Source organism: Schistosoma mansoni, chromosome W (genome assembly GCF_000237925.1).
Source record: "Schistosoma mansoni strain Puerto Rico chromosome W, complete genome".
Classification (NCBI taxonomy): Eukaryota; Metazoa; Platyhelminthes; class Trematoda; order Strigeidida; family Schistosomatidae; genus Schistosoma; species Schistosoma mansoni.
The window spans coordinates 33,320,684-33,337,390 of NC_031502.1; the positions used below are offsets into that span (position 1 = coordinate 33,320,684).

At 32.1% G+C, this 16,707-nt stretch overlaps 1 protein-coding gene across 1 annotated transcript in view; it reads right to left on the reverse strand.

Moving 5' to 3' along the window:
* Smp_018120 (putative kif9) overlaps positions 1–16,707 on the reverse strand; it is a gene marked incomplete at both ends in the record, with an annotated part of 58,452 nt that overhangs the window by 4,931 nt on the left and 36,814 nt on the right. Inside the window, 2 exons of the mRNA XM_018789437.1 lie at positions 12,977–13,032; positions 16,291–16,395. Coding sequence (XP_018654881.1) covers positions 12,977–13,032; positions 16,291–16,395 — 161 coding nt within the window. The remainder of the gene's footprint in view (positions 1–12,976; positions 13,033–16,290; positions 16,396–16,707) is intronic.

Consider the following 16,707-nt stretch of genomic DNA (forward strand, 5'->3'; position numbering starts at 1 on the left):
ATCAACCGTGACTTTCATATTACATCATCTAGTCTACCAATTAGGATTCTTTCAAATCAATTATGAACGTGTTGATCAAAAATGCTGTTACAGACATAAAGGCGGTTATTACTTTGCACTCGGTAAAACAGTGGGAGAGTACCTATTATAGAATTTGGGTTAGAAATGGTTTTAAAAAACCTGGAGGAATGACTACAGTGCCCAAATATCAACTGTTTATGGTTGGTCACAAATGGTCTATTTGTGAGTAATTTCAGGTGAGGTAATTCCATACGTACAGAAATCTTAAGGTTGATTCGAGGTGTATTATTTTTAGAACTAATCTTTTCTAACCCCGTACATCTATTGTTAAAATACAGCAAAGCTACAAATGTTGATTGTTAGGGAGAAACTTATTACTGTGATCACAACTCTGAACAATCAGAATTTTAACTTTACTCTCCAACTATATATTTGTTGCTTTTAGTCTTTTTGTTCTTCAACTAACTTACCTATCACGATAGAGCATAAAGGAACCAAGTGTTTCATCTTGCTCAAATATAAAAAGCTGGTTACATAAATAAACTTTCAACACCAAATTTTCTAATTGTTTTTATTAACCAACTTAAAGTGTCTACAGAACAATTTACATGTTTCTAATTATCTACTTATCTAGAGAGAATGAGTTTAATGAATATATATATATATATATATATATATATATCACTGAAAAATTCCCATCATATTAAAACTCAATTATATGAATGAAGAATATTCTTTTCAGTAATTTCTCATCAGGTTCTACAATTATAAAACCAAATTAATAATCCACAAAAAATTGGCCAAGTTTAAGGCAGAGTACATCATTTAAAACTGTAACATGTGAATCAAGGAGTGTTTGTAATATAAAAGTTGGACATTAACACCGTATGATGCTGGCCCAGTGGTCTATTGGTTAAGTGCACGCGCGCGAGACTGATAGATCCTGGTTTCGAATCCCGTGAGGCGGGATCGTGAATGCGCACTGCCGAGGAGTTCCACAATAGGACGAAACGGCCGTCCAGTGCTTCCGGGTTTTCCATAGTGGTCTAGCTTCAATTGACTCATGATTTCAACTATATAAAATTACTAAAATCTCCACAAACCCCCTTGTGATATAAAATAAAATCGAATCGTTAATGTTGGGATGACTATAATATGAAGTGGTAACTTGAATCAGTTTATAAGTGAAATAAAATCGAAAGATAATTGATCAGAATAAATATAGTTGACACAGGGTGAGATAGAACAATGGGATTACAAATCAGAAATTACGTAATATGTAGAATAATATGAATTAGGTCAGATATAGTACATAGGGGTGGATACTGAATAAATTTCTCTAAAAGGTTAGCAAGTGTGATGATAATAATAATGGCTGGTAAGATAAGTAGATCAAATAAGTTTAGGATATAAAAATGAACATTAATCAAATTAACGTCAACAAATTATAAACTTGATTATTAACGAGTTGACCCGTGAAGTTGGCCAGGGTAAAAGGAATGGCTGGACATATTTCTTTTGGATGCAAAGCTCTGACTTTTTGATCCGAATAGCAATTGCCTCAGCCGTCTGCAGTATTCTCAGTCTGACAGAATTAGGTAGACTGCTGTTAACACGACATATAATTGTGAAAGATTGCTCAATGTTGGCTCTATGCCCCGTGTGAACTAATTGGGCTAAAATAGAGCTATTAACCGTTTTAACTACACCTTTGCTTAACCATACTGGGAGGTGCTCACGAGCCCGAGTATATATATATATATATATATATATATCAACAAAATATTTGTTCTTTTCTTTTTCTAAAAAGAGAAGTCTGTTTACTTATAATGAAAAACAACGAGTATTAATTACTATAAATAAATAAGTAGATTTTACTTTATTTAAAAATAAAACTATTTTTCCTTCTGAATATGATTGATCATTTAAATATTTGCTTTATATTCAAGATTCATTTCAAATATAGATTTGTTTATTTATTCAAATTTGCGTGATGTTTAACAATTAGTTAAAAATCTTAAATTATTTAAGAATATATCCAATAACAATAATGATAATATATTATACCCGTTTGAATATGGCATATGTCTACCACGGATCAATAGTCTAGATGAAGATAAGAATTGATAGGTTTTAAGTTTAATTCTTAGACTGAATCACTGTAAGATGATAAGAACACTTAAGGAATGAGATTTAAAATAAGATAAAATGTAGGTCCTCCTTTTCTACTTCTAAGCCATATATCCAACTTATAGATACAGATAATATCTAGGTATCTAATCACGTAACTAATATGCAAACAGATGATAATCATTTTAAAGGAAATAAAATCCCTTACAAATAATAATGTTTTATAGAAAGTGTAGTCATCTATTATCGTGACATTAACTAGTGATACCAATGTAATATATATATATATATATATAACTTAGACAATAGTACTTTTGTAGGCAACCTGCTTAAACCTTTAGGACCTTTAGGAATATCCAGGTAATGTAACAGATTTTCCTACCTTCGATTAACCTCATATAATCATTTATGAATGTCATCTGTATGAAGTATGTTATATCCTAGTGAAGAAATAAATACGAGTAACTTCCGGGACCTATTAATGGACGATTATTCTATTTATATTCTTATTGTTTAACTATTGGGTGACTAGATTATGTATATCTATATTCATCTTATTATAAACTTCATTTTGACCTATAAATTATTATTACGCGAATTACTGTCCCTTAATTATATTCAGTTTATTGATTATTGTATCCCACGTTCACAGCCACATTTGGCTTGATCTTGTACAAGTATTATTTTCTATTTTATGGTGTGATGAGGTCTGTCTGTCTGATATATAAACCGAGTGTATTTGAAATAAATGATTCGCATAGCGGAAGCTGTAATTGGTGATCTGGACTCAATCGGAAGGGCTAGGCGGACAAGGGACCAATAAGAAGACTGGACTGCTCATACCAGTTGAACGTCATTGATACGGCACAGTGTTAAGATTAGACAAGTCGTATTTCGATTGGCGGATAACTCTTGTGATAAAAGCTGGACATAAGGCCACAACAAATTATCATACGGCCTTCTTTATTTTTTAAATTCATAACAAAGTACTTTGACCACTTTGTAAAATCCTTGTAAACTGTTGTGATATTTGAGCAGAAACACAAAGACACATGGCTTTGGGCTTTGTAAAGCCAGAAGACGATTGCTTGGAATTTATGCATGAAACATATATTCAACACATTTAATTCAGTGAGATATTTATTATAACCAAACATTTAATGCCAAACAAAGTGTTGACTATCATTATTATCATTCCTTTAGACAGAGGATTCCAGTCAGTTCAGAATTTTATTTGATTAGAAATTATGTTGATAATTTAAACGGCGACAATCGTGTAAAACCGTATTTCAAAGGTAACTGATGTTACCAAAAAAACATTTCTTTTGGAAATAATTAGTTTAAAGCAATTAGTTCCTTTGTTAATTTTCGATTGTGTAATAAGAAGACGAAGATTATCAGAACTATGTGATATATTCAGGCAATACATTTCGAACAACCTAATCACAAATATACTTGTTACGAACATTTATATATAAAAATAAAAGGTCTTCTTATTACACTATCGAAATAATTGGTTTATTTCCGTGTAGATTTCTAGACAGCTACTTATGAGTAGTATCAAACTAGACATAAAACAGCGTTTTAACACTTTATTAGGATTCCTCACTAATTGACACATTAATAAACTATTCCACAAATGGAATAACCTTCAAATCCCGTTAATGTTGATAACTTTTATCAATAACCAGTTCAATATTTTGCTTTACCTTTTGCTAAATTTCAAAACTTTTATAGTTTACATTAACAATGATATTAGTTAGACAAGAAGCATTAACTAACAAGCATTGGAAAAATGTTTCGTTCCATTATTGAACTCCTCAATAGTGGGACTCCACGCTGTCATCCAGGATTGAGCCCAATACATACGGTCTGAAGGTGAGCACTTCACTTATAAGCCGCACAGTTTTGTATCCAATGGTTTACTAGAACAAACCAGCTGTCTATTATTTTTCCTTGTTTACAGGTTTTGCCTAATTAAAATCACTGTATGATGTTAACTACGAAACTCAACAATCTCTACAAAGTTTTACACTACTAACAAGCATTTATGGTTACGTATAATGAATAAACAAGTTATCAAAACAAAAGATGAAGTCTAGATGTAATATTAACGATGAAAACCATTATCGTTTTGTTTAAATACACCAGGTAATTACTCAGCACTCTATATATGTTAAATAATTCAATTAGACTTGCTTTAACTGACTGTTCAACAGCCAAATCCGGAGGGGAAAACATTGGGATTTGTTTTCAAAATAATAACGAATAAACGGTTATTTCTCTCTGGCCTAGTTTTGTAGTTAAAACATTTTCATTACGTGATGTTTTGCATAATATACATCTTAAGTAACATGTTATATAGAGTTTGTATTTCTCTTCATTAAACCATTGCTTGCAACGGACTTGGAATCCAGACAATTGAAAATTAATTTTAGCTAATAATTTTTTTAATGTAAGGTTACGAATGATCATTAATGAAGGAATGAATACTAACTGAACAGAAATGACTATATATTTATATATATGCTGAATCAAGCTTTAGCTTAACAAGAATGCAAAAAGCTTGGAACAGCTGTCAGGATTATCATGTATGATATAAAAATATTTACCATTCATAAAAACCAAATAATGTCGTACAATCATAGGAAAGGTTTGTGCATAAATAACACCTTCCAGTCAAATATTATTAAATAGTTAATTAAACTAAACTTTTGACCTTCCTGTTGACTGGTTGTGAAAAAAAATAAACGCATCTCGTCAAGTTTCCGACCAAATTAAAGTTGTTTTGTCTACTACAGTTTATTACTCATTACTGAAAATAATCTGATAGAAACAACAAAACATAATGGACTTTAATTAGAAATGATATTTCGGTAAGTAGTTGTTTAGCTCGATAGAGTATCATTTAGAAAGTAACGACTGACATTAAAAAAAATTATGGATTCGTGAACTTAGTTTCGAGCTACACTCTAAGTGTAATGACTAGCGGTATCAACTGGTTGACAAAACAAAAGTAGGTGAAGAGGGGCTCAAACATGTGACTTAATGACCGAGATTCAAATGCACTAACCACTAACCCATGTCTCAACTGAAATCGAGCAACACATACTAGTATAAATTCGATAAGTAATTGGAAAACAGGAAGAATTTGTTTCTTTATCAAAATATAATGATCAATTCCTGGACTGTAAAAAGTATAATTATCACTAGCAGTTCATCAGTTGATTACAAATTCATGTTATCAGTTCTAAGGAGAGCAATTCATGTGTCATTGCTCTTGACTTCATTCAATTTCATATCTTGGTCTGTAGGTATTCGTCAGTGAAGAGTAGTAAATTAGTCTAAAACTATGATTCCGTGTTCCTTTTTTTCAACTAGTTCATTAATATAAAGCTAGTCTGTGATGAAAATCCAACCCAATTTCACTATTTATCATTAGCTCTACTTTCAGTAATTTTCACATGTTGATTACTGATAAGACAAGTAAATCAAACCCAATGATTCATACGATACACAAATTTCAACAAACAATCAAAATATAACTAGTTACAACACAAAATACAATTATAAGCAAAGATGGATAGTGGCTAGCAGTGGAATCCAGGATGCGTGTTTCGTCCTATTTAGGACTCGGCAGCTCGATGTATCTGCATCTCAGAGTTGATGTTCACTCTGGGACACGAATCCAGTACCTTTCGCTTCAAACGCTAACGCGTTTGGGAAGTTACAAGTAAACAACATCAAGTGAGTTTAAACTTCATCTCATCGCACAAACAGGTAGCTATCAGGACTCGGTAGCTGCGTGGATAACGCGATGGCATTTGGAGCGAAAGGTACTGGATTCGAGTCCCAGAGTGAACATCAACTCTGAAATACAGGTACATCCAGCTGACAAGTCCCAAATAGAACGAAACGCGCGTCCTGGATTGCACTACTAACCACTGTCCATCTTTCCTTATAAAATATATTGTTCGATTATTACTGATGAAGAAACTGTGTTTGAAACTAGGTAGCTTGAGAATAAATCCGATGGTAAGAGAATTCATTTTTTAAATCGAAACAGGAATGTTTTTAATTCGAAATTCATTAATAATTGTTTGTTTGTTTAGTGTTTAAAACTAAAGAAAGAAAATCGATGCCATCAGACAAGTCTCAACAACAGGATATCACGTTTAAATAGATGAGATTAATTTTGTCATGATTGCACACAAAAATGATTTGGGTGAATATTAAACAAAGGAAATATTTATGTAGGTCATATTTTCTTATTGACTGATTAAATGAAATTCATTAGAACTTCATTGGGATTTTTGTTTTTTCGTTCTACTGAGAATCACACATAGTTGTTAGCATGGAATGAATCATTTAAGCCAAAAGAGAAAACATATTCAAGGAGGGAATTTAATTTCTCAGTGACATGATGTTCTAAATATAAATAAAATTAACTATGTCAATCAATCGAAGCAATCAGATGATTGAGGATAAACAAGAAACTCTTATTTTTATATTGAAATTATGATTTATTCCCCCGAAAAATTTTAGTGACTATCTTGACTCTATGCAATGGCAGCTTAACTTTACTCAATACTCCTTAGTTATCACTTTGTGTTGTAAAGTTGTGTGACTTGATGTTTGGCATACATTTAGTTTCGAGTCTTGTTTTCCCCACTGTTGAACAGCTAAGTTTTGTCTCTAGTATGAATATGGGAATAAATTTAGTTTGTACACTATGAAAGGTATTCTCTCATGAATTACAATGATTAATATTTTACTGAGGATTTGTTATATGATATATTCATGATATTTTGATAGTATCCTGATTCTAACGTTTAATTTGACGTAATAACTGTTGATACTTCTTATTTCGTTCCAACATAATCGTCAATCAATTATAAACCTAGTACTTAAACTTCGTACCAATAAGACTGTAACTGATCAAATTGGGACTTCTTATTTTGGATATGTTATGAACTTGCACTGCATGTTTTAAACTTGGTAACAATACATTGTACTCTCTTATTTTGCACAGTAGCTGAGTTAGTAGATTCATGACTGACATGAAGGAAAAATCTATAATTCGAAACGGTCATTACTTCTCATTCAGTAAGTAATGTTGAAACTCGAGAACCAGGACCTGTTTATGGTTATTGAACTGTAGCAAATCGAACATAGTACCCAATAATAAATATTTTTTTAAGGTAGTCTGGTAATTTTTCCTAAAGTGGTTGAATATAACAAAGAAACTTCTTTGAAAAGATCTATAAACTTCTTATTTCGGAAACAAACACTGTTAAAGTTATTCGAATAAGATATTCTAGCTTAAGATTTGGTGATATTACAAACAATAACATGAACATTATCAGAAAAGGGTTTTGTGGAGATTATATTAATTTAATAGTTGAAATCATGAGTCAATTGAAGCTAGACCACCATGGTGAACCTAAAAGAACTGGAAGGCCGTTTCTCTCTAGTGTGGAACTTCTGATGATAATATGACCATCATCATCATTGGAATAAATCTATGTAAAATTGCCTACAGATCTGTACTAAAAATTTGTAAAATATCTTAAAACAGTATTTTAAACATTCAATAGGAAGAATTTATTTGTAAAACCTCAACGAATGAACTTGAAGTAAATCCAACGTTCCGCCTGGCAATCTGGTCTAAGCATTTTCAAGGAGATAACGTTAGATTTACTTCAAATTCATTCTCTGAAATTTTACAAATATATTCTTCCTATTTAATGTCTCACATCAACTTGGCGCCCAAATACTGTCAAACTATTCGTTCGAATTTAGATGGAATTTCTTATCAAGTTTGAAGTCATGAATCAATTGAAGCTAGATCACCATGGAAAACTTGGAAGCACTGGACGGCCGTTTCGTCCTATTATGGGACTACTCAGCAGTGCGCATCCACGATCCCGCACTCGCGAGATTCCAACCCAGGACCTACCGGTTTCGAGCCAGAGCCCTTGACTGATAGACCATTGAGCCGAAATCCAACGGTGTTAATGTCTAACTTCAACCGATCCACGAATCAAGAGCGACCATTCGCCAATTGTCTTCAATTGACTCATGATTTCAACTTCGAAAAATACTGAGATCTCCACAAATCCCCTTCTGATTCTTATCAAGTATTTTAAACAATTTTTTCTAAAATAAAAAACTACTAATAGTCCCTTACTTTGTAGAGTATTAGATTAAACAATTATCAACTAAATTTCACTTGAACTCAGCTTGTTTTTGCAAATTTTCATTCAACTCTTTTATTTCATAAAAAACAATTTGTCAATCAAATGGTATTTTTATGTTAAAAAATATTAACAGTTTTCCATTAGGGTATACAATAATTTATTATAGGATTTCTAACGTTTTCGTATAGTACTAACAAAAAACACCATTGAGCACACTCATTTATATTACCAAAATAACTACGTTTGAAGAGATTATGGAACGAAAGATCAGCCACACAATGACAAGTCAACCTAAACTATTCCAATGAGTCCCAGCCCTGCTAACTAGAAAGAGAAGACCGGGATCAGATGAGGAAACTGTATATTCTACAAGCAGCCAGAAGCATCAACAAAACAATCATACAACTCAAGCATATATATACAGTATTAAAAGGTTCTTGGGAAACGTCACAAATTAGCGTATAATAAGAGACAATGAACCAAAGGTATTTAGAGCCTTTCCAAGTGGGAAATACAATCTGAAGATAAAAATGGGTAATTTTGGCGAAAAAACGAGAATTTTAAATTTCCGAAATAAAACTATAAAAATAAGACGTTTACCGAGTGATTTCTAGGGATCCAGCATCCCCAACAAAAAAAGAATTCTATTCATTTTACTTACTATTATATCATTTACCGGTATTCATGGCTGACTAGGAAAAACATATAACTGATAAAATTTAATCTTACAGAAATACACATTGAGCAAATAAAATAAATTGTTACACAAAACGGAAGTTCAGTGCGTGTGATTAATTTATGGATACCTCATTAGCTAAAATAATCAAAGTAAAAGAAATGAAATATTATTAATTCATTTATCTAATTAGAATTCTAAAAAAAATATATCTTAAAGCATGATATCCATTAAAGATTTGTGTCATTTCTGAATACCATGAAGAAAAAGAACAACGCAGGACAGACTGTCTCAATTTTTAGCACTCACAACAGATGTAAACTATGTTGAAGAATCAGTCACAATCGAGATTTCAGCTTTTGTGTTTTGGCATAAGAATCAAAACAAGTTGACAGATAACTTCAACAAACTAACATTAAAACTGATTATCAATACTTATTGAGGAAAAAGTATTTCGTGAATGGTCTTCACTATTGTGTATGCACGGGTCATCACCGTTCTGTAGGAATTGACTGTGTTGAATCCTCGGTCTTACTGCTTATACTTGACAATCAGGAACTACTGCGATTCTGTGATCTTTATGGTTACACTTGAAAACAGGAACCATGGCAGTTACCATTACGCAAGTTTATACTGAATTAACAAGAGGAATATTGACTCTAAAACATCACACTGAACGAAGTCCACACCTCTTAATCTGGCCAAAATTCATAATGAGTTAATACAGAAATGTTGATCCAAACAATGTCAACTTTTTATTCTGTCATATATAAAACTATTTAAACAAACTACAGAAATGTGAAAAAAATATTAACTCGCCGATATGGACGACAAATGAAGCTCAGAAAGTCTAAAGAGGCACCAGATAGTCCAATGAATTTTTGCATCATATACTAGAAGTGTCTGTGATATAAACATTTTAAATTAATATTGTTTGGAATATTCAAAGTTATTGATTGTGACTACTACATTACTTAGTATTATAAGCAGAGATGGATGGTGCCTAGCAGTGAAATCCGGGACTTACGTTTCGTCCTAGTTGTGACTCGTAAGCTGGATGTATCTGGATCCTAGAGTTGATGTTCTCCCCTGGACTCGAACCCAGTATCGTTCGCCTCAAACGCCATCGCGTTATCTGAACTCAGTAGCTAAGTGAATAACATGATGACGTCTTAAGCGAAAGGTACTGGGTTCGAGTCCAACAGTGAACATCAACACGGATGCAAAAGCATCCGGCTGACGAGTCTCAAAATTGGACAAAATACGCGTCCTGGATTTTACTACTAACCTCTATCATCTCAATCTATAATTCTTGTGACTTAAGACAATATCATGGTGATCCACACAGAATGCACATATGACTGTAAGAGACTGATCAATTGCAGTTTGAAACCTCAATGGGAGGATGCAAATGACCAATACAAAAATGAATTTTTTAACATTGTTTTAAAACTTTAGTTCACTGTTCCATCTAACAGTCTGATAGTGTCATTCTCTTTTCTCATTACTTATACTTATTCATTATTGTTTAAAAAATAGAACATTCTTTTGGAACAAAAACAGTAATTTTTATTCATCTGTGAAAAGTTCAATCATAATGATATTCCATTCAACTTTTTAATTAGTAACCATGATGATGTATCTAAATAAACTGTTCACTTTTTTTACCTAGTTTAATTGTAACCTTATTTAAAAATTTATAATTTCATTCATGCATATATAATATGAATTAGGAAATAAACTTTTAAGCTTTTTAAAAATATACTAAACAATTTTAGTTACATATAACTATTAGTTGATTGAATAAAACAAAACAGGAACCATATTTATTTACTTCATTAATTAAATTAGCCTGGTAGTGTGTATAATGTGGACAGTCAGTATATACTCTGATTTCATATTGATTAATTTAAAAATAAATGGAATAACAAATAGTAGTAATATTGTGGTGTGGTCTACTTATATCCATATAAGTAGTATATGGCAATGGTCGGACATAGAATGTATTTTGGCAGAAGACGGATGAGGGAAGAACTGAAATGAAGTGCAACCGGTAGGAAAATGCATGAACAATGGAATTAGAGAAGAAACAGTGAAGATTGAGACAAGTGGTTGTTAATTTGCAAATTAACTGTTCATTGTATGGTTACCAGAATTTAGTGAGATAGTCTGTAGCTTTTGCTAAATACAGTCGATTGTCTCCAACTAGTGTTCCGTTCACTACAATATGATTAAAAGATGTTATTAGTTTACCAGATTATAGACTATCAATTTAAACAATGATAGAAAGGTAAGAAGAGGATGATGATAAGTCTTGCTGATTTAACGCTATTCTCAGATCCTAAGCTAATCTCATAACCCCCAAGCTAGAACTACACAGCGACTTGAGCACGAGAGAAAAGGCGCAAAATACTAGAAGCACTTTACTCCAAAGGTTCATTTATGTATAGAAAATATAGGGTATTTATCGTGTTTTAGAAGTCCTTGAGTTTTCCTGAAAATTCTAGAATACTACTAAACATAGTAGCAGTGTAGTAATCAGCCAATCAGAACCTCTACATGTGACTTTTCATTTTCGCGATATTTTTAACAAAACTTCTAATCAAACACTGATTGGATAAAATGCTTCTTAATGTTTTCTGAACCTGTCATGTCTATTGCAAGAAATTTTCAGGATCATCCCAACAGAAGAAAACTTAAAAGAATTCTTTTTCAATGTTAGAAAGAAAAAACAAACTAATCGTGATTTGGGTTTTTAAACAACTTTAACTGATGTAGTTGGTTATTACTAACAGTTGTGTGATATAACATGTATTCATTCATTTTCATGTCTGAAATTTTCATGTCAGTAGTAATTCATAATTTTCATTCTATTGACTTTAGTCACTTAATTCTAAACAATAATTTCAATATTTCATTTTTTACCGACTATCGATATAATTACTGGAAATTTGGCTGACCTACATTTCTTTTTTTGGAGATTATTTACTGTCACCGGTAGATTGCGGTGAAAAAAGTATATTCGTCAACATTGGAACCAGCTTTCAGGTTTTCAATTAATAAACAGTAATATATGGTTGACGAACTGATCTTGGTGAAATAACTTTTGAAAACCAGAAGGTGCTAAGCAGCCATCTCGTCCTAACAAGATACTTCTCAATAATGCACATTCACAACACCACCTGAGCTCGAACTCAGAACCATAATTTCCTGTGAAGAGATCGTCTAGCCTTTAAACCATTTGGCAAGCATCTGATGTTTATGTACTTGACTTAATTCAGTTCATGATATTATGCAATGATCTTTCATAGTCATCCGTGGGTATCTGCTTTGGACTGGATTTGGACAAACGCCACTGATCACGACGTCTCACCACAACTCCTGGAATTATTCCTTGTAAATAATTCACTAGTGTGGAAACTATTATTTCTACTATTACTGTTGTTACTATTATTAATAATGTTATTATTATTTTCATTAATAATACTGGTATCATTATTACTATACAGGGAGATGTTTGCGCGATATTGTGAATGAATTGACTAAACAATTAAACAATTAGATATCGACTAAATGATCCAAACTTTTTGTACTCACTACGTGACCTAAAGATCTCGGGTTCAATCCTAGATAGGGTTGTAGAAGAACACCCATGGAGAGTCTCATAAAAAGATAAACCATCTTGACAGTAACTCCATGTATTCAATAGTTATTTAACTAACACTAACCTATGATATAAATAAGGAAGTTTAACTATCTCCATAGACTTCCTATTTAGTAATAAATTGTATATCTACCCAACTTTGGTTTAACTTTGGAATAATTTAGTTGAGTTGAATGTTCAATGAAAATAATAAATGATCATTTTAGATTATTGTATAAAATACGCTCTTACATAGTATAAGAAAAAGTAATAGTAAAACAAAATTTTACAATTAAATTCACTTACTTGGTAATTTGTTTAAATATATTAAATGTTTCTTTCAATTGTTGAAGATTAACAATCTTCATTCGAAATATTTTTTTATTCGAGAAGAAAAGGGATATAAAAAAAACAATCAACAATCTCTTCTTAGAAATTAGTTCAAACTGTAATTTATTTTACGAGAGATTTAAGGTTTTGATTTAAGGTTACTTACTTACTACTTACTTACGCCTGTTACTCCCAATGGAGTATAGGCCGCCGATCAGCATTCTCCAACCCACTCTGTCCTGAACCTTCCTTTCTAGTTCTATCCAATTGTTGTTCATTCTTCTCATGTCTGTCTCCATTTCCCGATGTGATGCGTTCTTTGGTGTTCCTCTTCTCCTTTGGCTTTCAGGGTTCCATGTGAGGGCTTGTCTTGTGACGCAGTTGTGTGCTTTCCTCAATGTGTGTCCTATCCACTTCCAGCGCTTCTTCCTAATTACTTCCTCCTCCGGTTGGAATCTGGTTTGTTCTCTCCCACAGTAGGTTGTTGCTGATAGTGTCTGGCGAACAGATCAAAAGTATTTTGCGTATATAACTATTGATAAACACCTGTATCTTCTGGATGATGGCCTTCGTAGTTCTCCATTGATTTAAAGTAGTCAACAGGAAATCCTGAACCTAAGTTCCATGTTGTTTGGCATTTGTTAACAAGGTATACCTGACATCTCAAAGGAATTGATGCTCCATGGCAGATTTGACCCTTTGTCATTCAGCTTCATATTCAAACATGTTAACATTGAAGCATTTGGGACAATGAAAATATTTTATAGCTAGAAATATTCAATATTAAACTAAACATTTATTGATTTGTCCTTTTTCCCCCTACAAAATTATATGTTGACTAAACGAAACTAATTATAAATTAGTTGAAAACTTTAAAGGAGAAAACACTGAAGGTTTTATACTATGGGAAAATGAAAGGAATGTATGTTATAAATATGAAATCACAGTTAAACGTATCTACAATTAGCAATAGTTGACTAGGTTTTTAGGATTATTTTCAAAGAAAACTTAACTATATGTTAACAGTTTGATATTTCACAAAATAGACAATAAAACACTTTTTACCACTAATTAGTTTTTGTCAATAAAATATGATTACAACCTGTAAGATTTTGACAATGAAAGAAATACATTAGTAATCAATGTTTTTATTTTTCTAGTATGGGATTGTGAAGATTATTGAATTCCATTGAAATCATGATCCTATCTCAGTGGTCTAGAAGGCAAGAGTTTGTGAACAAAATCAAATGTCCAGGATTCGATTTCCGCGCATAGGATGGATACGAACTGCTAAGCAATCTCATACTAGGAAGAAAGGACCGTTCAAAGCTTCCATATTTTTAATAGTGCTCTAACTAAGATCTGTCCATGATTTCAATGAAATCAAATTATTAGTAGATAAAAGAATTCTATCTTGGTTCAGGTGAATATGGATGTATTGGAAATCAAATTCTAACTAATTTGATTAGCTTTTTAACAGAGCAGTTGTCAAAAATCAATTACATATCACCATGTATAATTAACAGTGGGAAATTATATTTTCTGTACAGTTTCAAGATTAGAACTCAATTCATCACTTTAACTTTGAAAAATAGTGTCAGAGCAGTTATTACATAGCGTTATAGACATAGTTAAATCTGAGTTATACAATAAGGACTGATTTTGGTTAGACAACCATTGAAAACTAGAAAGTTCAAGACAGTTGTTTTATTCCAGTATAGGACTTCTCAGCAGTAAACACCGGCAACCAATACATGGATCAAATTCAGTAAATTCAGGCCTAATTTTTAGATTACTGAGTTAGCATCTTATGGTTTGTGTTTCACATTTTCGTTAATTCGCAATATTGTTCTACCGTAATCTATTGTTGATGGTTATATTTGTCTCACTACCGACGCATTTGAATCCCACTGGTCATGGTTTCTCACTAGAACTCCGAAAATTATTACACCAACTTAGTTGCTGTTTAGTACATAATAATTTTATTACGTAGATTTGTTGTTAAAAAGGTCTGATTATCCTATCAGTTGTGGTACTGTAACTTCAAGAATGCAGGAATGTCATAATAACTAATAGCACTCATAGTTTTAACTTATTTACAATTATGGCTTCTATTAAACTCAGTTATAGGCCCTGTAGGTATAAATCAGTTTATGGTGTAGTGTTCTCTTTGATGTCCCACAAATTAATATTAGATTTAAATTCTAATACACTCTCTCATCATTTATCAGTCTGTATACAGGAAACATTCTCGGTCATATATACTAGTAACTGATGTTCAGGTGAATGTTCAAAAACCACTCTTTGTTTGCTTAGATACTATAGGTTTTGTCTAAATATAAGTGAGTTTATAGGCTAGTATACCTAAAACGTCTAGACGTATTATGATAATTATGATGCCGACAAGAGGAACAAAAATAAAAAAACAAATAAAACAATGATTCAAAGTGACATCATTTTTACAAAGTTTTAAAATATGAATATGAAAAAAATACAAGCTGTAGACACAATATGAAAGTATAAAGAAGAAATAAACGTTAACAAGGTTTTGCACTTTAAATATCATTCGAGTGTTAATAATTATTAATTTAGAAACTATTACCTAACTTGTTCAATATCTAATCCCTTTTAACTTCTAATGCTGTAGTGAATAGTTACAAGTTTCATTGATTTTTTCGCCATTTCTTTATTTAAATCATTTTTCAGACTTTTTTAACCTTTACATTACCAAATGATTCAGACAAAACTAATCAACTCTATAAGCTTATAATTGATTCGGAGGGTAATAAATTACATTGGTCGATAGTGTATACATAAGTTATGTAATATGACTGGCTCCATGAGGTATTTCCTTGAATTCTAGTGAGAAGCAGTGACCATTGGAGTTCAACCAGGTCTGTTGTGAGATAGTAACTCACTGAAGACAATGGTGGATGTGTTGTTCAGTTTCGTCGATTGGTTGAAGTTAGACATTAACACCATCGGATTCCGGCACGATCAGTGGTCTAGTGGTTAAGCGCTCGCACGCGAGACTGACAGGCCCTGGGTTCGAATCTCATGAGGCGAGATCGTGGATGCGTACTGCTGAGGAGTCCCATAATGGGACGAAACGGCCGTCCAGTGCTTCCAGGTTTTCCATGGTGGTCTAGCTTCAATTGGTTCATGATCTCAACTAGTAAAATTACTATAATATCCACAAAACCCCTTCTGATAAAAGGAATTATGATTATAAATATAAATAAATATTAAAAAAATCATAAGCAAATTAAAATTAATTCAATGCATTTTACCTCTAAATCTTTCATTTCATTATTTAAATATTTCAGTACAGAATTACGTAATTTATTTTTTTGTTTTTCAGTTAAAGACTCATAATTGATTTGTCCACGATTATTCTAAATAGTTGTTGATAAAAGAAAACAAATTTTTAAAAAAAGCGTCTTGTCAAAGAATTTTCAAACATACATACACACACACATAATAAATAATAAACAAAATATATGTAGTGGATGAGAACTCAGATAGGGACAACCATTTTATTCTTTAATGTAAAGAGAAGGGGTTTTGTGGAGATTTCAGTATTTTCATAGTTGAAATCATGAGTCAGTTGAAGCTAGACCACCAGGGAAAACCTGGAAGCACTGGACGGGCAGTTTCGTCCCATTATGGGACTCCTCAGCAGTACGCATCCACGATCTCGCCTCATG